We start from the raw sequence: 26,109 nt of genomic DNA on the forward strand, positions 1-26,109 counted from the left end.
AAAACTGCAATAAAATTTTTTATAAAAATGCAATAAAAATTAAATATCTGTTTAATAGCAAAATCCTTTATCACATTCAGATGGTTGAATATCCATCCCGACCTTTTCCTGCATTTTATCATCTATGGCAGTGGTTCCCAACCAGGGTGCCTCCAGCTGTTGCAAAACTACACATTGGCTGTCTGGGCATGCTGGGAGTTGTAGTTTAGCAAAATCTGGAAGCTGGCAGTTTAGAGACTTAGGTCAGTGTTTCCCAACCAGGGTGCTTCCAGTTGTTGCAACACTACAACTCCCAGCATGCCCTGACGTGCTAAACAGTCTGGACTCCAAATAATTTTTTTTCTGCACTGATACACTGTAACAAAACTATTAGGACTGGAGAAAAGATTTGCGCTGCTCATGTGTTCAGCTCACAAGAGGATGTTCTATACTAGATGCAATTGTAACAACCCCTCAGCAGTGATAAGTATTGGGTCAGAACGGAATGGGAAAAAATCCTGTTGACTTCTGAGCGTCTTTACCTGGGAAGGCGTTGATGTCAATGACGGCGTGTTGGCCGGTTTTGTTATTAATTATAATATCAATTCCAAATAGCGAGATGCCCAGAGCCTGTCGGAGAGCCTTGGAGATGGCGCAGATGACATCATCATTAGGACGCTCAAACACGCCTTCTACCTTGTCCAACTGTGGGGGGAAAAAGGGAGAAAAATTCATACAGGGGGCGGGGCTGTGATCACATGTCATTATATTACTATTACATTATATAAGTGATGTCATACAGGGGGCGGGGCTGTGATCACATGTCATTATATTACTATTATATTATATCAGTGATGTCATACAGGGGGCGGGGCTGTGATCACGTCATTATATTACTATTATATTATATCAGTGATGTCATACAGGGGGCGGGGCTGTGATCACATGTCATTATATTACTATTATATTATCAGTGATGTCATACAGGGGGCGGGGCTGTGATCACATGTCATTATATTACTATTATATTATCAGTGATGTCATACAGGGGGCGGGGCTGTGATCACATGTCATTATATTACCATTATATTATATCAGTGATGTCACATGGGGCGGGGCTGTGATCACGTGATTACTATTATATTATATCATATCATTGATGTCATACAGGGGGCGGGGCTGTGATCACATGTCATTATATAACTATTATATTATATCAGTGATGTCATACAGGGGGCGGTGCTGTCATCACATGTCATTATATTACTATTATATTATATCAGTGATGTCATACAGGGGGCGGTGCTGTCATCACATGTCATTATATTACTATTATATCAGTGATGTCATACAAAGGGCGGGGCTGTGATCACATGTCATTATATTACTATTATATTATATCAGTGATGTCATACAGGGGGCGGGGCTGTGATCCTATGTCATTATATTACTATTATATCAGTGATGTCATACAGGGGGCAGTGTTTTCACATGTCATTATATTACTATTATATTATATCAGTGATGTCATACAGGGGGTGGGGCTGCGAGCACGTCGTATTACTTTTATATTAGTGATGTCATTTAGAGGGCAGGGCTGTGAAAAGTGTCATATTACTCTTTTATCAATGATGTCATACAGGGGGTGGGGCGTTGTCACCATTACATAAAACTTACCGCTGTTAAGACTGAAGACGATTCTGGTTTGGACACATTGTGACTATTGAAGAAAATAGTTTCTGTATCTGAAAAAAATAAATAAATAAAGGAATAAAGATAAGACTGATGGGATTTTAATTCTTTATCTCGGAATGGTGTTCTGTATTTGAAAACAAAAATTAGGAATTGAAAAAAAAGTTAAAAAAAAAACAAAATCTCCTAACGGCCAACAGAGAACAAACATGTAATTCTCTGATGTGCCAGTAGGTGGCAGTGTTGTCTATGAAATGTATTCACACACACTAACTGGAGACTTTACATACATGACAGTGTTTCCCAACCAGGGGGCCTCCAGCTGTTGAAAAACTACAACTCCCAGCATGCCCGGACAGCCTTTGGCTGTCCGGGCATGCTGGGAGTTGTAGTTTTGCAGGTTGCTGAAATAGTATCATATCATTAGGTTGAAGATTTTTGCAGGATCATATTTTCTAAATTGATGCCACAATGTCGCACTTCCTGCCGGGGTATGTAAACTTCTGAGCCCACCTGTATACATCCCCCGGGGCCTTACCTGAGCTGCCCGGTGAGAAGTTTTTCAGCGATGGCCGCTCCACTACAGTATACGAATCGCCGACCACGAAGACTTTGTAGAGCACGGCGTTGTGGCTGATAAAGCTCTGGATGACGCAGGGGCACTGTATGGCCCGCAGACCCTCCATATTAAATATTATCGCCATCTAGGACAGAAAAAACACACGAGGTGAGGATAACGGCTGCGCAGACTCTAAAGACCCTAAAAGGGGCAACACTGGAGCACATGATACACTGAGCAGGGCTGGGGGAGGGGTCTTGTCATGCTCCACCCCCCTCAGGCCCTGCACAAGGCATAACACAATATCCGTTTTCCCTGGAGTTCCCCTTTAAGGCCCAGAAGGGATACGCTGCCCTGTCCTGACATCCTCCATCCCACCAGACACCCAGCACCGGCCGGCGACCGCCATGATGGATACAATGTATCTCACACTTTATCTCGGCTCCAGAATCTGTCACCTCAACCATCACAACTGGAGGGTCGTACGATGCCAAGATGGCAGACATGGGGGATACAGGAGAGCAGAGGTGTCGGCGCTGTGTGACAGCTATTTCCACCAGAACACAAACCAAAGGAATTACCTCATAACTAAAGGGGAGATCGACCACCCAGGACCAGAGGAGGGGGGACAACTTATACAGACGTTATAATGGTTGTCACTAGGGGTAGAAGGAAGTCTCCTCCTCCATCCTCCTCCTCCCCTCCATCATCATCATCATCATCCATCTCCATCCTCCTCCTCCACCATCCTCATCATCATCATCATCATCACCATCACCATCCTTATCCTCCATTATCCACCTCCTCCTCCATCATTATCCACCTCCTCCTCCTCCATCATTATCCAGCTCCTCCTCCTCCATCATTATCCACCTCCTCCTCCATCATTAGCCATCCTCCTCCTCCATCATTATCCACCTCCTCCTCCTCCTCCATCATTAGCCATCCTCCTCCTCCATCATTATCCACCTCCTCCATCCTCCTCCTCCATCATTATCCACCTCCTCCATCATCATTATCCACCTCCTCCATCCTCCTCCTCCATCATTATCCACCTCCTCCATCATCATTATCCACCTCCTCCATCCTCCTCCTCCATCATTATCCACCTCCTCCATCCACCTCCTCCATCCTCCTCCTCCATCATTATCCACCTCCTCCATCATCATTATCCACCTCCTCCATCCTCCTCCTCCATCATTATCCACCTCCTCCATCCTCCTCCTCCATCATTATCCACCTCCTCCATCATCATTATCCACCTCCTCCATCCTCCTCCTCCATCATTATCCACCTCCTCCATCATTATCCACCTCCTCCATCCTCCTCCTCCATCATTATCCCTCCTCCTCCTCCATCATTATCCACCTCCTCCTCCTCCTCCTCCATCATTAGCCATCCTCCTCCTCCATCATTATCCACCTCCTCCATCCTCCTCCTCCATCACTATCCAGCTCCTCCTCCTCCTCCATCATTAGCCATCCTCCTCCTCCATCATTATCCATCCTCCTCTTACCTCATGTGAGTTGGTCCCATGAGCGACTCTTGTCTTACAGACTATTAAAAAAAAATAAAAAATAAAAAATGAAGTTAAGTCGCCGCCCTTGTGGTAGATTTGGTGATGCACATGGTAAGAATACGTGGGTTGTATTTCAACACTTACTGAAGGGGAAGGCGAGGCTGCTCTTCTCTATAATCTTCAGGGTGTCCTCGGTGCATTCTGTAGAGAGGTCCATGAAGGGCGGAGAACACAGGCGCTCGTCTGTAGGAGGAAGGAGAGAACAGGTGACATCACCATACTGCTCTGTGCTGCTGTATGACCTCTCCACAGATCAGCACACTCCTCTCCTGATATACTCTGTGCTGCTGTATGACCTCTCCACAAATCAGCACACTCCTCTCCTGATATACTCTGTGCTGCTGTATGACCTCTCCACAAATCAGCACACTCCTCTCCTGATATACTCTGTGCTGCTGTATGACCTCTCCACAGATCAGCACACTCCTCTCCTGATATACTCTGTGCTGCTGTATGACCTCTCCACAGATCAGCACACTCCTCTCCTGATATACTGTGCTGCTGTATGACGGGCAGACGGTTTAGGGGGATGACGGGCAGACGGTTTAGGGGGATGACGGGCAGACGGTTTAGGGGGATGACGGGCAGACGGTTTAGGGGGATGACGGGCAGACGGTTTAGGGGGATGACGGGCAGACGGTTTAGGGGGATGACGGGCAGACGGTTTAGGGGGATGACGGGCAGACGGTTTAGGGGGATGACGGGCAGACGGTTTAGGGGGATGACGGGCAGACGGTTTAGGGGGATGACGGGCAGACGGTTTAGGGGGATGACGGGCAGACGGTTTAGGGGGATGACGGGCAGACGGTTTAGGGGGATGACGGGCAGACGGTTTAGGGGGATGACGGGCAGACGGTTTAGGGGGATGACGGGCAGACGGTTTAGGGGGATGACGGGCAGACGGTTTAGGGGGATGACGGGCAGACGGTTTAGGGGGATGACGGGCAGACGGTTTAGGGGGATGACGGGCAGACGGTTTAGGGGGATGACGGGCAGACGGTTTAGGGGGATGACGGGCAGACGGTTTAGGGGGATGACGGGCAGACGGTTTAGGGGGATGACGGGCAGACGGTTTAGGGGGATGACGGGCAGACGGTTTAGGGGGATGACGGGCAGACGGTTTAGGGGGATGACGGGCAGACGGTTTAGGGGGATGACGGGCAGACGGTTTAGGGGGATGACGGGCAGACGGTTTAGGGGGATGACGGGCAGACGGTTTAGGGGGATGACGGGCAGACGGTTTAGGGGGATGACGGGCAGACGGTTTAGGGGGATGACGGGCAGACGGTTTAGGGGGATGACGGGCAGACGGTTTAGGGGGATGACGGGCAGACGGTTTAGGGGGATGACGGGCAGACGGTTTAGGGGGATGACGGGCAGACGGTTTAGGGGGATGACGGGCAGACGGTTTAGGGGGATGACGGGCAGACGGTTTAGGGGGATGACGGGCAGACGGTTTAGGGGGATGACGGGCAGACGGTTTAGGGGGATGACGGGCAGACGGTTTAGGGGGATGACGGGCAGACGGTTTAGGGGGATGACGGGCAGACGGTTTAGGGGGATGACGGGCAGACGGTTTAGGGGGATGACGGGCAGACGGTTTAGGGGGATGACGGGCAGACGGTTTAGGGGGATGACGGGCAGACGGTTTAGGGGGATGACGGGCAGACGGTTTAGGGGGATGACGGGCAGACGGTTTAGGGGGATGACGGGCAGACGGTTTAGGGGGATGACGGGCAGACGGTTTAGGGGGATGACGGGCAGACGGTTTAGGGGGATGACGGGCAGACGGTTTAGGGGGATGACGGGCAGACGGTTTAGGGGGATGACGGGCAGACGGTTTAGGGGGATGACGGGCAGACGGTTTAGGGGGATGACGGGCAGACGGTTTAGGGGGATGACGGGCAGACGGTTTAGGGGGATGACGGGCAGACGGTTTAGGGGGATGACGGGCAGACGGTTTAGGGGGATGACGGGCAGACGGTTTAGGGGGATGACGGGCAGACGGTTTAGGGGGATGACGGGCAGACGGTTTAGGGGGATGACGGGCAGACGGTTTAGGGGGATGACGGGCAGACGGTTTAGGGGGATGACGGGCAGACGGTTTAGGGGGATGACGGGCAGACGGTTTAGGGGGATGACGGGCAGACGGTTTAGGGGGATGACGGGCAGACGGTTTAGGGGGATGACGGGCAGACGGTTTAGGGGGATGACGGGCAGACGGTTTAGGGGGATGACGGGCAGACGGTTTAGGGGGATGACGGGCAGACGGTTTAGGGGGATGACGGGCAGACGGTTTAGGGGGATGACGGGCAGACGGTTTAGGGGGATGACGGGCAGACGGTTTAGGGGGATGACGGGCAGACGGTTTAGGGGGATGACGGGCAGACGGTTTAGGGGGATGACGGGCAGACGGTTTAGGGGGATGACGGGCAGACGGTTTAGGGGGATGACGGGCAGACGGTTTAGGGGGATGACGGGCAGACGGTTTAGGGGGATGACGGGCAGACGGTTTAGGGGGATGACGGGCAGACGGTTTAGGGGGATGACGGGCAGACGGTTTAGGGGGATGACGGGCAGACGGTTTAGGGGGATGACGGGCAGACGGTTTAGGGGGATGACGGGCAGACGGTTTAGGGGGATGACGGGCAGACGGTTTAGGGGGATGACGGGCAGACGGTTTAGGGGGATGACGGGCAGACGGTTTAGGGGGATGACGGGCAGACGGTTTAGGGGGATGACGGGCAGACGGTTTAGGGGGATGACGGGCAGACGGTTTAGGGGGATGACGGGCAGACGGTTTAGGGGGATGACGGGCAGACGGTTTAGGGGGATGACGGGCAGACGGTTTAGGGGGATGACGGGCAGACGGTTTAGGGGGATGACGGGCAGACGGTTTAGGGGGATGACGGGCAGACGGTTTAGGGGGATGACGGGCAGACGGTTTAGGGGGATGACGGGCAGACGGTTTAGGGGGATGACGGGCAGACGGTTTAGGGGGATGACGGGCAGACGGTTTAGGGGGATGACGGGCAGACGGTTTAGGGGGATGACGGGCAGACGGTTTAGGGGGATGACGGGCAGACGGTTTAGGGGGATGACGGGCAGACTGTTTAGGGGGATGACGGGCAGACTGTTTAGGGGGATGACGGGCAGACGGTTTAGGGGGATGACGGGCAGACGGTTTAGGGGGATGACGGGCAGACGGTTTAGGGGGATGACGGGCAGACGGTTTAGGGGGATGACGGGCAGACGGTTTAGGGGGATGACGGGCAGACGGTTTAGGGGGATGACGGGCAGACGGTTTAGGGGGATGACGGGCAGACGGTTTAGGGGTATGACGGGCAGACGGTTTAGGGGTATGACGGGCAGACGGTTTAGGGGGATGACGGGCAGACGGTTTAGGGGGATGACGGGCAGACGGTTTAGGGGGATGACGGGCAGACGGTTTAGGGGGATGACGGGCAGACGGTTTAGGGGGATGACGGGCAGACGGTTTAGGGGGATGACGGGCAGACGGTTTAGGGGGATGACGGGCAGACGGTTTAGGGGGATGACGGGCAGACGGTTTAGGGGGATGACGGGCAGACGGTTTAGGGGGATGACGGGCAGACGGTTTAGGGGGATGACGAGCAGACGGTTTAGGGGGATGACGGGCAGACGGTTTTCACGTGAAGGTGTCGTCTTTCCATGAATGGAGGGAGAATGAAGTCAATGCTGCGGATGAGTCACGGGCCCCAAATGTGAAGAATTCCTGAAGCTACAAATTCTGGGACCTTTTCCAGAAGACGTAAGAGGTGACATCAAGAGGAAGAAACGGAACGTCCAAGGGCTCCGAGAGCATCAACACGCAATGTCCCCCAAACTACAACTCCCAGCATGCCCTGACAGCCTTCAGTACAATCTATTCTCCAGCCTGTGGCTTGCCAGCTGTTGCAAAACTACAACTCCCATCATTCTTAAACAGTCTTCACTGCATCCCACTCGTACTTTCTATCCCCTAACCCAGTTTTTCCCAACCAGGGTGCCTCCAGCTGTTGCTACAACTCCCAGCATGCCTGGACAGCTAAAGACTGTCCAGGCATGCTGGGAGTTGTGGCTTTACAACAGCTGGAGGCACCCTGGTTGGGATAAGCTGCACTAACCTGTAGTTCTCCAGAAAAACTACAACTCCCAGCATGCCCGGACAGCCTTCAGTGCATTCTATTCCCCAACTTGTGGCAAAACTACAACTCCCAGCATGTCCTTACAGTCTTCACTTTGTCCCAATTGTGCTTTCCCAACCAGTGTATCTCCAGCTGTTGCTAAACTACAACTCCCAGCATGCCCGGACAGCCAACGGCTGTCCGGGCATGCTGGGAGTTGTAGTTTTGCAGCAGCTGGAAGCACACTGGTTGGGAAACACTGACCTATTGCAAAATTTGCAATGATTTTCTATGCACAGATCACATGCAGCTCTGTGCATCTCCGTGGTAACTGGGATGCATGCTGGGAGTTGTAGTTTTGAAGCATCCAGTTTGGAGACCACTACATAACATTTTCAACAGTCACAGACGCTGTACAATGCTGCCACCTAGTGGAACATTCACCTACTGACAATTTGAAGAAAACGTGTAGCAATTTCTTATTGTTCTTATGTAGGGTCTGCTACATTTCCCAGCATTCCCATATGTTTTTACTTGAGTGTTCCCACAATTCTTTGCACTGCAGGATTGAATAGAATGACAGAAGGGAGAACAAATGGGGGGGGGGGGGGGGGCTATATGATGCAGCTTTATATCAGGGTGGACGCTGGTTATTGCGCTATATCATCATTGGTTATTTGGCATCTGTTACCTTGGAAACAGATGGAGACTCAGACTCCGAACCGGTGCCTTGCGTGACTGCTGCACAAAGGCCTCCGCCATAGGGCCAGGGTGATGGGGTACAGGGCAGGGGCGTCAGGGGTACAGGGGAGACTGACCGGGTACTGCTACCTAGTGCCGCCACTCTGTGATCTCAGTGGTGCACAGTACGGCTACAGGTGCAGCTTTACTTACAATGCTCTGTATAGTAGTAAAACCAGATCAGTATAACCAAAGCTGCACCAGATGTTGTATTATATGAGCACTGTATAGCAGTATTATATGAGCACTGTATAGCAGTATTATATGAGCACTGTATAGCGGTATTATATGGGTTCTGTATAGCGGTATTATATGAGCACTGTATAGCAGTATTATATGAGCACTGTATAGCAGTATTATATGAGCACTGTATAGCAGTATTATATGAGCACTGTATAGCAGTATTATATGAGCACTGTATAGCAGTATTATATGAGCACTGTATAGCAGTATATGAGCACTGTATAGCAGTATTATATGAGCACTGTATAGCAGTATTATATGAGCTCTGTATAGCAGTATTATATGAGCTCTGTATAGCAGTATTATATAAGCACTGTTTAGCAGTATTATATGAGCACTGTATAGCAGTATTATATGGGTTCTGTATAGCGGTATTATATGAGCTCTGTATAGCAGTATTATATGAGCTCTGTATAGCAGTATTATATGGGCACTGTATAGCAGTATTATATGAGCACTGTATAGCAGTATTATATGAGCTCTGTATAGCAGTATTATATGAGCACTGTTTAGCAGTATTATATGAGCACTGTATAGCAGTATTATATGAGCACTGTATAGCGGTATTATATGAGCACTGTATAGCGGTATTATATGAGCTCTGTATAGCAGTATTATATGAGCTCTGTAGAGCAGTATTATATGAGCACTGTATGGGCAGTATTATATGAGCACTGTATAGCAGTATTATATGAGCACTGTATAGCAGTATTATATGAGCACTGTATAGCAGTATTATATGAGCACTGTATAGCAGTATTATATGAGCACTGTATAGCAGTATTATATGAGCACTGTATAGCAGTATTATATGAGCACTGTATAGCAGTATTATATGAGCACTGTATAGCAGTATTATATGAGCACTGTATAGCAGTATATGAGCACTGTATAGCAGTATTATATGAGCACTGTATAGCAGTATTATATGAGCACTGTATAGCAGTATATGAGCTCTGTATAGCAGTATTATATGAGCTCTGTATAGCAGTATTATATGAGCTCTGTATAGCGGTATATGAGCACTGTATAGCATTATTATATGAGCACTGTATAGCAGTATTATATGAGCACTGTATAGCAGTATATGAGCACTGTATAGCAGTATTATATGAGCTCTGTATAGCAGTATTATATGAGCACTGTATAGCAGTATTATATGAGCACTGTATAGCAGTATTATATGAGCACTGTGCAGCAGTATTATATGAGCACTGTATAGCATTATATGAGCACTGTGCTGCAGTATGATATGAGCTCTGTCTAGCAGTATTATATGAGCACTATATAGCAGTATTATATGAGCTCTGTATAGCAGTATTATATGAGCACTGTGCAGCACTATTATATGAGCACTGTATAGCAGTATTATATGAGCTCTGTATAGCAGTATTATATGAGCTCTGTATAGCAGTATTATATGAGCACTGTGCAGCAGTATTATATGAGCACTGTGCAGCAGTATTATATGAGCACTGTATAGCAGTATTATATGAGCTCTGTATAGCAGTATTATATGAGCTCTGTATAGCAGTATTATATGAGCTCTGTATAGCAGTATTATATGAGCACTGTATAGCAGTATTATATGAGCTCTGTAGAGCAGTATTATATGAGCACTGTATAGCAGTATATGAGCACTGTATAGCAGTATTATATGAGCACTGTATAGCAGTATTATATGAGCTCTGTATAGCAGTATTATATGAGCTCTGTATAGCGGTATATGAGCACTGTATAGCAGTATTATATGAGCACTGTGCAGCAGTATTATATGAGCACTGTATAGCAGTATTATATGAGCACTGTATAGCAGTATTATATGAGCTCTGTATAGCAGTATTATATGAGTTCTGTATAGCGGTATATGAGCTCTGTATAGCAGTATTATATAAGCACTGTATAGCAGTATTATATGAGCACTGTATAGCAGTATTATATGAGCTCTGTATAGCAGTATTATATGAGCTCTGTATAGCAGTATATGAGCACTGTGCAGCAGTATTATATGAGCACTGTGCAGCAGTATTCTATGAGCTCTGTATAGCAGTATTATATGAACACTGTATAGCAGTATTATATGAGCACTGTGCAGCAGTATTCTATGAGCTCTGTATAGCAGTATTATATGAACACTGTATAGCAGTATTATATGAGCACTGTGCAGCAGTATTCTATGAGCTCTGTATAGCAGTATTATATGAGCTCTGTATAGCAGTATTATATGAGCTCTGTATAGCAGTATTATATGAGCACTGTATAGCAGTATTATATGAGCTCTGTATAGCAGTATTATATGAGCTCTGTATAGCAGTATTATATGAGCTCTGTATAGCAGTATTATATGAGCACTGTATAGCAGTATTATATGAGCACTGTATAGCAGTATTATATGAGCACTGTATAGCAGTATTATATGAGCAATGTGATGTTATAGTTTTAAGCCACATAATATCAATGTTCCCCTATATATATATATATATATATGACAATCCCATTCCCATGATCACATGTATAAGTTACATATATCCAGCTGAGTCCTATAGACCCTGCATCCGTGTATGTGGATGTTTGCTGCCCCCACTGGCTGCACATAGTACTACACTCAATAATAAAACACGTCATGTACTGTAGGTTATAACTACTGATGTAAAGACGACCGCCCCACAGCCGCTCGCTGCCCTGTAATGTTATGACCGGATTCTTACACAGGAAATACACTAAATGCTATAAAACCTATAACTACAGGTGACGGCTCCTGTATTGTCGTCCTCCATTACACCAGAACACGCAAAAAATGCAAAGAATGTAAAATATCACCTGTGGAGCAATGAGCCGACATGGTAAATAGGGGCCAAGGGGGTTTATGGGAAAAGGCTGAATCATTGTACCAGGAAAAACAGACTTTGTTTATCAAGATCTCTGCTTACTGAGAGTGAATGGAGTGTACTCTTCACAGCTGAGGGTTTGTTACAATAGTTTGAGGTCTGGGAAGTGAACACCACAGCACACAATTCTTTATCTGGTCCCAATAGTTTGTTGCAATGTATCAGTCTGAAGTCCAGGCTGCTGTCACTGGATGCAATTGTAACAAACCTTCAGCTGTGAGAAGCATTAGACAAAACGGGTCCCCATCTCCCTACTTAGCCAGTAAGGGGGTCCCTCGTGTCGCTCAGCAGTAAGGGGGTCCCTCGTGTCGCTCAGCAGTAAGGGGGTCCCTCGTGTCGCTCAGCAGTAAGGAGGTCCCTCGTGTCGCTCAGCAGTAAGGGGGCCCCTCCTGTCGCTCAGCAGTAAGGGGGCCCCTCGTGTCGCTCAGCAGTAAGGGGGCCCCTCCTGTCGCTCAGCAGTAAGGGGGTCCCTCGTGCCGCCCAGCAGTAAGGGGGTCCCTCCTGTCGCTCAGCAGTAAGGGGGTCCCTCGTGCCGCCCAGCAGTAAGGGGGCCCCTCGTGTCGCTCAGCAGTAAGGGGGCCCCTCGTGTCGCTCAGCAGTAAGGGGGCCCCTCGTGTCGCTCAGCAGTAAGGGGGTCCCTCGTGTCGCTCAGCAGTAAGGGGGTCCCTCGTGTCGCTCAGCAGTAAGGGGGTCCCTCGTGTCCCTCAGCAGTAAGGGGGTCCCTCGTGTCGCTCAGCAGTAAGGGGGTCCCTCGTGTCGCTCAGCAGTAAGGGGGTCCCTCGTGTCGCTCAGCAGTAAGGGGGTCCCTCGTGTCACTCAGCAGTAAGGGGGTCCCTCGTGTCGCTCAGCAGTAAGGGGGTCCCTCGTGTCGCTCAGCAGTAAGGGGGTCCCTCGTGTCGCTCAGCAGTGAGGGGGTCCCTCGTGTCGCTCAGCAGTGAGGGGGTCCCTCGTGTCGCTCAGCAGTAATGGGGTCCCTCGTGTTGCTCAGCAGTGAGGGGGTCCCTCGTGTCGCTCAGCAGTGAGGGGGTCCCTCGTGTCGCTCAGCAGTAATGGGGTCCCTCGTGTCGCTCAGCAGTAAGGGGGTCCCTCGTGTCGCTCAGCAGTGAGGGGGTCCCTCGTGTCGCTCAGCAGTAAGGGGGTCCCTCGTGTCGCTCAGCAGTAAGGGGGTCCCTCGTGTCGCTCAGCAGTAAGGGGGTCCCTCGTGTCGCTCAGCAGTAAGGGGGTCCCTCGTGTCGCTCAGCAGTAAGGGGGTCCCTCCTCCTCTAAGAGCGATTGGCCTCCCAGGCTGCAGATCTGTATCACTGTTTTGCTGGTGGTAATTTTGACAAATCTGTGTCACATAAAGCCGCAGGGTGGGACGCCGGGCTGTGTGATCCCCCCTCATCTCTGATCAGAGTCGGCCCTCGGGCTCTAAGAGCTGGAATGCTGAGTAAGACCCATCCTCCTCCTCCTGCCTATAAATACTCCATTATGTTCTCTCATCAGTATGGAGGTCTTGGCTGGCAGAGAAGGGGTTAACACTGTACCCTCAGGCGCAGCATGGAGCAGAGGACAGAGATGGAAGACGAGGCTCCGCGTCCATGGCCGCCATCTGGTGCGAACACAAAGCCGGACGCAGAAGGGAACGACCAATAGGGAGGGGATCTCTGCCGCTTCCTAATTCTCTCTGTGGATCAGTTCACACTATTGTTCAGGATCTGCTGATCCTCACTAAGACCTGTTTAATGCGGTTCGTCCGGGAATAGAAAAACACAGCTTCCTTCTTGTAAGAACAGCACCACCCCTGTCCACAGGTTGTGTCTGGTATTGCAGCTCAGCTCCAATGTATTAAACGTGGCTCTTCAGCTGTTGCGTTGCAAAACTACAACTCCCAGCATGCCCTTACAGACTTTGGGGACTATCCCCTAAGCTGTTACAAAACTACAACTCCCATCATGCCCTGACAGTCTTTACTGCACCCCACTGATGCTTTCTATTTCCTAAGCCAGCGTTTCCCAACCAGGGTGCCTCCAGCTGTTGCAAATCTACAACTCCCAGCATGTCCTTACAGCCTTCGGTGCATTGCACTGGTGCATTCTATCCCCTAAGCTGGTGCAAAACTACAAGTCCCAGCATGCACTGACTATTATATTCCTAAACCAATGGCTGACCAGTTATTGCAAAACTACAACTCCCATCATGTCCTGACAGTCTTTACTGCAACCCACCGCTGCTTCCTATTTCCTAACCCAGTGCATCCCAACCAGTGTGCCTCCAGCTGTTGTAAAACTACAACTCCCAGCATATCCTTACAGCCTTCAGTGCATTCTATCCCCTAAGCTGTTACAAAACTACAACTCCCAGCATGCCCGGAAAACGGAAACACATGTGATCTGTACATAGAAATAGATTGCAAATTTTGCATTAGGTCAGTGTTTCCCAAACAGTGCGCTTGCATCTGTTGCCAAACTACAACCCCCAGCATGCCCGGACAGCCAACGGCTGTCCGGGCATCCTGGGAGTTGTAGTTTTGCAACAGCTGGAGGCACACTGCTTGGGAAACACTGCTCTGTGTAGTTTTGTTACAATTAGAGATGAGCGAACTTACAGTAAATTCGATTCGTCACGAACTTCTCGGCTCGGCAGTTTATGGCTTTTCCTGCATAAATTAGTTCAGCTTTCCGGTGCTCCGGTGGGCTGGAAAAGGTGGATACAGTCCTAGGAGACTTTTTCCTAGGAATGTATCCACCTTTTCCAGCCCACCGGAGCACCTGAAGGCTGAACTAATTTACGCAGGAAAAGTCATCAACTGCCGAGCGGAGAAGTTCGTGACGAATCGAATTTACTGTAAGTTCGCTCATCTCTAGTTACAAAGTACTAGCAGGTAAGATATAAATGGTTTGGAAGCCATACAATGGTAACAAACAGCAGGACGGATTCTCAGCTTCTGTGTGTGGACAGAGACGTGTAGCACTGACTGACAGCAAGCAGAGATCTTGTAAACTGCGGAGAGATTAGATAAAGCACGCTAGAAATACAGAATGTCCATGAATATCCGCATAAGAATACATGTGAAAATGGCGAATAATACGCGCTCCGTTGTTTTCCGATGGGAATATACGCTCTGGTTTACACTGCAGGACCGAGGCGTTCTACCTAAGGGTTAACACGATTGAATGACCCGGCCAACTCTGTCGCTGGGTGGCTTCGATGTTGACAGTAATAAGGCACTTTTAAGCTTTGGCGCGGGCTAAGACACACAAACCGCTGTCAGCCCGCAGCGGCGCCCTGACGGGTTTGTATACACTTCCTGATCGCTTGCGTCCGATGCGCCTCTTTACGACTACTCAGGGCGGTTTTATTATCATTTCTCAAAAGCGCCGACACCCGGGGTGGTAATCATAACAAGTGGGAATCTGACGGGTGAGGACATAGATGGTCATAACGCGTATTAAGGGATACTCCGGTGGAAAACTTTTATTTTTTAAATCAACTGGTGCCAGAAAGTTAAACAGATTTGTAAATTACTTCTATTAAAAAATCTTAATCCTTCCAGTACTTATTAGCTGCTGAATACTACAGAGGAAATTCTTTTCTTTTTGGAACACAGAGCTCTCTGCTGACATCATGAGCACAGTGCTCTCTGCTGACACCTCTGTCCATTTTAGGAACTGTCCAGGAGAAAAACCCCATAGAAAACATATGCTGATCTGGACAGTTCCAAAAATGGACAGAAGTGTCAGCAGAGAGCACTGTGCTCGTGATGTCAGCAGAGAGCTCTGTGTTCCAAAAAGAAAAGAATTTCCTCTGTAGTATTCAGCAGCTGATAAGTACTGGAAGGATTAAGAGTTTTTAATAGAAGTGATTTACAAATCTGTTTAACTTTCTGGCGTCAGTTGATAAAAAATAAATAAATAAAAAGTTTTCCACCGGAGTACCCCTTTAAGGGGGCACCCCGCCTGCGGGGGTGACGTGGAGTCAAAGACACAGTAACGTAAGGGCCGGAGAGACAATGTAGTCATCAATCCTGGACTATACAGGGATTCTGGCGTCAAGGCGTCGAATATACGTTCAGTTGTTGATCCCTTTTTGCCGTTTCCGATATAAGGATGAAGAGGATATCAAAAATCCTACAGAAAATCCATGTTAAATAAAAAAATAAAATAAAAAATAAAAAATGCGCGAGGCGCAGGGCGTACGGCTTTACTTTTGGAAATATTTACCATCTTGCGCTGTTGCTAGGTGCCCCAACTGCTATCTAGGTATAAACTGACCTTGCCGCCATATTTTGGGTGAATTCGGATCCTGCAGCCATATTCCCTTTACATCTTTTCCCCCAAATACATATGGTAGAAGGGGCTGCGGGATCAGACTACACCGGGTTGGTTGTCTGTTACCATGGAGATGCATAGAAAATGATTGCAGATTTTGAATTTGTTCGGTGACTGCCAACCAGTGTGCATCCAGCTGTTGCAAAACTACAACTCCCAGCATGCCCGGACAGCCGTTGGCTGTCCGGGCATACTGGGAGTTGTAGTTTTGCAACAGCTGGAGGCACCATGGTTAGGAAACACTGCATTAGGTCTTTGTACAATTATATGGTCCATTCCGGAGACTATAGACAGATGCCATGGGAAAGCTTAACATATTACAGTCAGATGACGACTCTGATAATGTAAACCGAGCGTAATCCACACTTGAGGCAAGAAGTATATTTACCCTGAGAACAGAGATGGGTCCATAATGTGGCTCTATATGTAAAAGGGCTCTCCGCCTGCAGATCTGTAAAGAGTCAGGAGGAAGGAGACAGGCGCTGCGCACTGTAAATAGAGGCCGAAATCCCCCCCCCCACCGTACTCTATAAAGATGTCAGCCAAGTCCTGGGGAAGATTTCTACCGAGCTACAAAGAGGAATATATATATATATATACACAACACATACATGAGAAGAAATCATAAGGGGATATAAGAGAACTTGTGTAATGATCATCCTTATCCTGTACTGATCCCGAGTTATATCCTGTATTATACCCCAGAGCTGTACTCACTATTCTGCTGGTGAGGTCACTGTGTACATACATTACATTACTGATCCTGTACTGATCCTGAGTTATATCCTGTATTATACCCCAGAGCTGTACTCACTATTCTGCTGGTGAGGTCACTGTGTACATACATTACGTTACTTATCCTGTACTGATCCTGAGTTATATCCTGTATTATACTCCAGAGCTGTACTCACTATTCTGCTGGTGAGGTCACTGTGTACATACATTACTTATCCTGTACTGATCCCGATTTATATCCTGTATTATACTCCAGAGCTGTACTCACTATTCTGCTGGTGAGGTCACTGTGTACATACATTACATTACTTATCCTGTACTGATCCTGAGTTATATCCTGTATTATACCCCAGAGCTGTACTCACTATTCTGCTGGTGAGGTCACTGTGTACATACATTACATTACTTATCCTGTACTGATCCTGAGTTATATCCTGTATTATACCCCAGAGCTGTACTCACTATTCTGCTGGTGAGGTCACTGTGTACATACATTACATTACTTATCCTGTACTGATCCTGAGTTATATCCTGTATTATACTCCAGAGCTGTACTCACTATTCTGCTGGTGAGGTCACTGTGTACATACATTACATTACTTATCCTGTACTGATCCTGAGTTATATCCTGTATTATACTCCAGAGCTGCACTCACTATTCTGCTGGTGAGGTCACTGTGTACATACATTACATTACTTATCCTGTACTGATCCTGAGTTATATCCTGTATTATACTCCAGAGCTGTACTCACTATTCTGCTGGTGAGGTCACTGTGTACATACATTACATTACTTATCCTGTACTGATCCTGAGTTATATCCTGTATTATACCCCAGAGTTGTACTCACTATTCTGCTGGTGAGGTCACTGTGTACATACATTACATTACTTATCGTGTACTGATCCTGAGTTATATCCTGTATTATACTCCAGAGCTGTACTCACTATTCTGCTGGTGAGGTCACTGTGTACATACATTACATTACTTATCCTGTACTGATCCTGAGTTATATCCTGTATTATACTCCAGAGCTGTACTCACTATTCTGCTGGTGAGATCACTGTGTACATACATTACATTACTTATCCTGTACTGATCCTGAGTTATATCCTGTATTATACCCCAGAGCTGTACTCACTATTCTGCTGGTGAGGTCGCTGTGTATATACATTACATTACTTATCCTGTACTGATCCTGAGTTATATCCTGTATTATACTCCAGAGCTGTACTCAATATTCTGCTGGTAAGGTCACTGTGTACATATATTACATTACTTACCCTGTACTGATCCTGAGTTATATCCTGTATTATACTCCAGAGCTGTACTCACTATTCTGCTGGTGAGCTCACTGTGTACATACATTACATTATTTATTCTGTACTGATCCTGAGTTATATCCTGTATTATACCCCAGAGCTGTACTCACTATTCTGCTGGTGAGCTCACTGTGTACATACATTACATTACTTATCCTGTACTGATCCTGAGTTATATCCTGTATTATACTCCAGAGCTGTACTCACTATTCTGCTGGTGAGATCACTGTGTACATACATTACATTACTTATCCTGTACTGATCCTGAGTTATATCCTGTATTATACTCCAGAGCTGCACTCACTATTCTGCTGGTGAGGTCACTGTGTACATACATTACATTACTTATCCTGTACTGATCCTGAGTTATATCCTGTATTATACTCCAGAGCTGCACTCACTATTCTGCTGGTGAGGTCACTGTGTACATACATTACATTACTTATCCTGTACTGATCCTGAGTTATATCCTGTATTATACTCCAGAGCTGTACTCACTATTCTGCTGGTGAGGTCACTGTGTACATACATTACATTACTTATCCTGTACTGATCCTATGTATACAGTGACCTCACTATATAGATATGTAGACTAATTGTATATTTATGTATAATCTATAATATTGCATCCAATCATCTCGGGGACATTTGCGGTTACAGGTTCTAGAATGTCGCACATAGAAGTCTCTGGATAATCCAGGACACCGCAGACCTAGATTTGACTGAAGATTAATCTCTAAAATTAAATTTGTACCTATAAAAGTCTGGGTCATGAATTCCCGCTGCTGGTGTCAGGACATTTGGGTTTTGCTATTATAATGTGTCACCTGGATGGAGAAGTTTACAGAATAAAATGATTAAGATGATGATGATGAAGACGACGCCACGTGAGGGCAGCCATTAAATACTGCTCCCCGATCCAACCTCTATACAACAATCTGTGACAGTGTTTTCCAACCAAGGTGCCTCCAGCAAAACTACAACTCCCAGCATGCCCGGACAGCTAACGTGTTGCAAAACTACAACTCCCAGGATGCCCGGAGAGCCAACGGCTGTCCGGGCATGCTGGGAGTTGTAGTTTTGCAAAAGATGGAGGCACCCTGGTTAGGAAACAATGCCCTAGGGGCTTAGTCTCTGATCTGTGGACCTCCAGCTGTTGCAAAACTACAACTCCCAGCATGTCCAGACAGCCGTTGACTGTCCGGGCATGCTGGGAATTTTAGGTTTGCAAAACGTTAGCTGTCGGGCATGCTGGGAGTTGTAGTTTTGCAGCAACTGGAGGTTCACAGTTTAGAGACCTAGCCCCTAGGGCGGAGTTTTCCAACCAGGGTGTCTCCAGCTGTTGCAAAACTAAAACTCCCAGCATGCCCAGACAATGTGTTGCAAAACTACAATTCCCAGCATGCCCGGACAGCCAACGGCTGTCCGGGCATGCTTGGGGTTGTAGTTTTGCAACAGCTGGAAGCACCCTGGTTGGAAAACACTGCACTAGGGGCTTAGTCTCTGATCTGTGGACCTCCACCTGTTGCAAAACTAGCTGTTGCAAAATCCTGGGAGTTGTAGTTTTGCAACACATTAGCTGTCCAGGTATGCTGGGAGTTGTAGTTTTGCAACAACTGGAGGTTCACAGTTGAGAGACCTAGCCCCTAGGGAAGGTTTTCCTAACCAGTGTGCCTCCAGCTGTTGCAAAACTACAACTCCCAGCATACCTGGACAGCTAATGTGTTTAAAACTAGAACTCACATAATGCCTGGACAGCTAAAGTGTCCAACCAGGGCACCTTCAGCTGTTGCAAGACTACAACTCCCAGCATGCCCTGGACAGTTAATGTGTTTAAAACTACAACTTCCAGCATGCCTGGACAGCTAAAGTGTTGCAACAGCTGGAGGCACCCTGGTTAGGAAACACTGCCCTAGGAGCTTGGTCTCTCATCTGTGGACCTCCAGCTGTTGCGACATTACAAGTTGCTGAGAGTTGTAGTGTTGCAATACGTTAGCTGTCCAGGTATGCTGGGAGTTGTAATTTTGCAACAGCTGGAGGTCCACAGATCAGAGACCAAGCCCCTAGGGCAGTGTTTCCTAACCAGTGTGCCTCCAGCTGTTGCAAAACTACAACTCCCAGCATACCTGGACAGCTAATGTGTTTAAAACTAGAACTCACAGAATGCCTGGACAGCTGGAGGCTCTGGTTACGAAACACTGCCCTAGGGGCTTGGTCTCTGGTCTGTGGACCTCCAGCTGTAGCAAAACTACAACTCCCAGCATGCTCCCATAATCTCCAAGGAGAGGCTGCAATCTTCACAACAAATCACGGAATTTGGAGCCTGCTGCCCTGAATGCGGCGGATATTACCGCTATACATGTCTGAGCGTAAGGCCGGTGTTTAAGGGATTACACAGCGCTTGTGGCTTTGTTTCGGGTAAGCCCTGGTTTCTTCAGGATCCTGGAGAACATGACACCTGGCGCGCTGCGAATGTGTGGTAAGAAGTAACCAGGAGCCAGGGGAAAGAGGAGACACAGCAGCTCAGGCTGTGTGTGTTATGTCACATCATTCGTCACTCGTCGCTGGGGTCAGCACTTTATAAGGCTCTCAGCCTGGGATTACGTAGGGCATTGATTTCCAAGCAGTGTGTCTCCAGCTTTTGCAAAACTACAACGCCCAGCATGCCCGGACTGATTTACTGGAACTCCCATAGACAGGAGAGGTGCAGTAGTCGGACTTCCCATTGGTTGGAGAGACTGTTGGCGCCCGGAGTGATTTGCATTAATAAAATTAATTTGGCGCGGACTGAGGGACAGTCAACAGATGAGGTCATGTTTATCTTATGTCCTGGTTACTGATACACTGAGTAATGGCGGGCACTCCTTAGGCAAACATGGCCGTATCCATTGTGCTAGGCGCCGAAGCGATCTAAGGGGAAGAATGTACGAACAGAAGGAACCAGTGCCCACCCATAGAATATAAAGGGTTAATCATCAATAGACCACTCTGTACCCACCCATGGAATATAAGGGGTTAATCATCAATAGACCGCTCTGTGCCCACCCATAGAATATAAAGGGTTAATCATCAATAGACCACTCTGTACCCACCCATGGAATATAAGGGGTTAATCATGAATTAGACCGCTCTGTGCCCACCCATAGAATATAAGGGGTTAATCATCAATTAGACCGCTTTGTGCCCACCCATAGAATATAAGGGGTTAATCATCAATAGACCGCTTTGTGCCCACCCACAGAATATAAGGGGTTAATCAATAGACCGCTCCGTGCCCACCCACAGAATATAAGGGGTTAATCATCAATAGACCGCTCTGTGCCCACCCATAGAATATAAGGGGTTAATCATCAATAGACCACTCTGTGCCCACCCACGGAATATAAGGGGTTAATCATCAATAGACCGCTCTGTGCCCACCCATGGAATATAAGGGGTTAATCATCAATACACCGCTCCGTGCCCACCAATAGAATATAAGGGGTTAATCATCAATAGACCGCTCTGTGCCCACCCATAGAATATAAGGGGTTAATCATCAATAGACCACTCTGTGCCCACCCATAGAATATAAGGGGATAATCATCAGTATACCGCTCTGTGCCCATCCATAGAATATAAGGGGTTAATCATCAATAGACCGCTCCGTGCCCACCCATACAATATAAGGGGTTAATCATCAATACACCGCTCCGTGCCCACCCATAGAATATAAGGGGTTAATCATCAGTAGACCGCTCTGTGCCCACCCATAGAATATAAGGGGTTAATCATCAATAGACCACTCTGTGCCCACCCATAGAATATAAGGGGTTAATCATCAATAGACCGCTTTGTGCCCACCCATAGAATATAAGGGGTTAATCATCAGTATACTGCTCTGTGCCCACCCATAGAATATAAGGGGTTAATCATCAATAGACCGCTCTGTGCCCACCCATAGAATATAAGGGGTTAATCATCAATAGACTGCTCTGTGCCCACACATAGAATATAAGGGGTTAATCATCAATAGACCGCTCTGTGCCCACCCATAGAATATAAGGGGTTAATCATCAATGGACCGCTCTGTGCCCACCCATAGAATATAAGGGGTTAATCATCAGTAGACCGCTCTGTGCCCACCCATAGAATATAAGGGGTTAATCATCAATAGACCGCTCTGTGCCCACCCATAGAATATAAGGGGTTAATCATCAATAGACCACTCTGTGCCCACCCATAGAATATAAGGGGTTAATCATCAATAGACTGCTCTGTGCCCACCCATAGAATATAAGGGGTTAATCATCAATAGACTGCTCTGTGCCCACCCATAGAATATAAGGGGTTAATCATCAATAGACCGCTCTGTGCCCACCCATAGAATATAAGGGGTTAATCATCAGTAGACAGCTTCGTGCTCACCCATAGAATATAAGGGGTTAATCATCAGTAGACCGCTCTGTGCCCACCCATAGAATATAAGGGGTTAATCATCAGTAGACCGCTCTGTGCCCACCCATAGAATATAAGGGGTTAATCATCAGTAGACCGCTCTGTGCCCACCCATAGAATATAAGGGGTTAATCATCAGTAGACCGCTCTGTGCCCACCCATAGAAAATAAGGGGTTAATCATCAGTAGACCGCTCTGTGCCCACCCATAGAATATAAGGGGTTAATCATCAGTAGACCGCTCTGTGCCCACCCATAGAATATAAGGGGTTAATCATCAGTAGACCGCTCTGTGCCCACCCGCAGAATATAAGGGGTTAATCATCAGTATACCGCTCTGTGCCCACCCATAGAATATAAGGGGTTAATCATCAGTAGATCGCTCTGTGCCCACCCATAGAATATAAGGGGTTAATCATCAGTAGACCGCTCTGTGCCCACCCACAGAATATAAGGGGTTAATCATCAGTAGACCGCTCTGTGCCCACCCATAGAATATAAGGGGTTAATCATCAGTAGATCGCTCTGTGCCCCTTGGGTGATGCTTAAGGTCCTATTCAGTATCAGATTCTTTATGGTTTTCCTCCATTTTGAATAGAGATGTCTAGAAACCAATACTGGTATCCCTAACGTACCTACCTACTGGGGGCTTCTACCTAACAGGGGGGATTACACACCGACTGGGGGCTTCTAACTAATAGGGCGGGATTAATTTACCTACCTACTGGGAGCTTCTACCTAATAGGGGGACGGGCTAACCTACCTACTGGCGGCTTCTACCTAATAGCAGAGGGGGATTACTTACCTACTGGGAGCTTCTACCTAATAGGGGGACAGGACCGGGGAGGGGGGGGGGCCTAACCTACCGGCGGCTTCTACGTAATAGCGGAGGGGGATCACCTTCCTACTGGTGGCTTCTACCTAATAGCGGAGGGGGATTACTTACCTACTGGCTGCTACTACCTAATAGGGGGATAATTTACCTACTGGCAGCTTCTACCTAATAGCGGAGGGGGATTACCTACCTACTGGCGGTTTCTACCTAATAGTAGAGGGGGATTACCTACCTACTGGCGGCTTTTACCTAATAGCGGAGGGTATGGCAAAAGTAGAACTCCAAGGTGTAGACGAGATACAAGGGCGCTCAACAACCAGGTATTTTGTTTTAATAGCGGAGGGGGATTACCTACCTACTGGCTGCTACTACCTAATAGCAGAGGGGGATTACCTACCTACTGGCTGCAACTACCTAATAGCGGAGGGGGGTTACCTACCTACTGGCTGTTACTGCCATACAGGGGGATAACCTACCTACCGGGGGCTTCTACCTAATGGGGGAGGGGAATAACCTATCTACTTGGGGTTTCTACCTAAATAGGAGGGGATCACCTACCTACTCGGGGCTTCTAACTAATATGGGAAGGTTTTCTACCTAACCACTGGGGGCTTATGTTAATTACAAGTGTCCGTAAGGGCCTCATGTTCAACTTTCGCATAAGACAGCCTTTGTCTGTCTGGGCATGCTGGGAGTTTTAGTTTTGAAACATCTGAAGGACCACCAGTTGAGACCACTGATATAAAGTGTTAAAGACTTTTGGAAAAAAAACAGAAAAAATCTGGTCTTCTCCTATTGGATGTTAATGAGGATTTCGGATTCTGTGTTCGCCACGTGGGCGGCCATTTAAGGTGACGGCGAAAACTGGTTAGTGCCAGACAGGACTAAAGATTAACGATTAACCGCACAGTACAAGGACTACACGGCTCACCGGGAAAATGGAATAAGGGAGCGTGCTGAGTGTAACGTGTAGGAGGCAGCGAGGACGGCGCAAAACAAGAGATCAGCAGTGACATCACTGAGAATACAACCTATCCATCACTAGAGATCAGCGGTGACATCACTGAGAATACAGCCTATCCATCACTAGAGATCGGCAGTGACATCACTGAGAATACAGCCTATCCATTCACTAGAGATCAGCGGTGACATCACTGAGAATACAGCCTATCCATCACTAGAGATCAGCGGTGACATCACTGAGAATACAGCCTATCCATCACTAGAGATCAGCGGTGACATCACTGAGAATACAGCCTATACATCACTAGAGATCAGCAGTGACATCACTGAGAATACAGCCTATCCATCACTAGAGATCAGCGGTGACATCACTGAGAATACAGCCTATCCATCACTAGAGATCAGCAGTGACATCACTGAGAATACAGTCTATCCATCACTAGAGATCAGCGGTGACATCACTGAGAATACAGCCTATCCATCACTAGAGATCAGTGGTGACATCACTGAGAATACAGCCTATCCATCACTAGAGATCAGTGGTGACATCACTGAGAATACAGCCTATCCATCACTAGAGATCAGCAGTGACATCACTGAGAATACAGCCTATCCATCACTAGAGATCAGCGGTGACATCACTGAGAATACAGCCTATCCATCACTAGAGATCGGCAGTGACATCACTGAGAATACAGCCTATCCATTCACTAGAGATCAGCGGTGACATCACTGAGAATACAGCCTATCCATCACTAGAGATCAGCGGTGACATCACTGAGAATACAGCCTATCCATCACTAGAGATCAGCGGTGACATCACTGAGAATACAGCCTATACATCACTAGAGATCAGCAGTGACATCACTGAGAATACAGCCTATCCATCACTAGAGATCAGCGGTGACATCACTGAGAATACAGCCTATCCATCACTAGAGATCAGCAGTGACATCACTGAGAATACAGTCTATCCATCACTAGAGATCAGCGGTGACATCACTGAGAATACAGCCTATCCATCACTAGAGATCAGCGGTGACATCACTGAGAATACAGCCTATCCATCACTAGAGATCAGTGGTGACATCACTGAGAATACAGCCTATCCATCACTAGAGATCAGCGGTGACATCACTGAGAATACAGCCTATCCATCACTAGAGATCAGCAGTGACATCACTGAGAATACAACCTATCCATCACTAGAGATCAGCGGTGACATCACTGAGAATACAGCCTATCCATCACTAGAGATCAGCAGTGACATCACTGAGAATACAGCCTATCCATCACTAGAGATCAGCAGTGACATCACTGAGAATACAGCCTATCCATCACTAGAGATCAGCGGTGACATCACTGAGAATACAGCCTATCCATCACTAGAGATCAGCGGTGACATCACTGAGAATACAGCCTATCCATCACTAGAGATCAGCGGTGACATCACTGAGATTACAGCCTATCCATCACTAGAGATCAGCGGTGACATCACTGAGAATACAGCCTATCCATCACTAGAGATCAGCGGTGACATCACTGAGAATACAGCCTATCCATCACTAGAGATCAGCGGTGACATCACTGAGTATACAGCCTATCCATTCACTAGAGATCAGCGGTGACATCACTGAGAATACAGCCTATCCATCACTAGAGATCAGCAGTGACATCACTGA

General features: G+C 47.5%; 1 protein-coding gene across 2 annotated transcripts in view; it reads right to left on the reverse strand.

Moving 5' to 3' along the window:
- Window positions 1-26,109, reverse strand: part of ITPK1 (inositol-tetrakisphosphate 1-kinase) — a gene marked incomplete in the record, with an annotated part of 91,033 nt that overhangs the window by 1,573 nt on the left and 63,351 nt on the right. For both annotated transcript variants that reach the window (XM_056545752.1, XM_056545751.1), the window contains 5 exon segments: window positions 522-684; window positions 1,657-1,724; window positions 2,210-2,375; window positions 3,747-3,787; window positions 3,894-3,992. In XM_056545752.1, coding sequence (XP_056401727.1) covers window positions 522-684; window positions 1,657-1,724; window positions 2,210-2,375; window positions 3,747-3,787; window positions 3,894-3,992 — 537 coding nt within the window.

This window comes from Hyla sarda, chromosome 11 (genome assembly GCF_029499605.1).
Source record: "Hyla sarda isolate aHylSar1 chromosome 11, aHylSar1.hap1, whole genome shotgun sequence".
In the NCBI taxonomy this organism is placed as follows: domain Eukaryota; kingdom Metazoa; phylum Chordata; class Amphibia; order Anura; family Hylidae; genus Hyla; species Hyla sarda.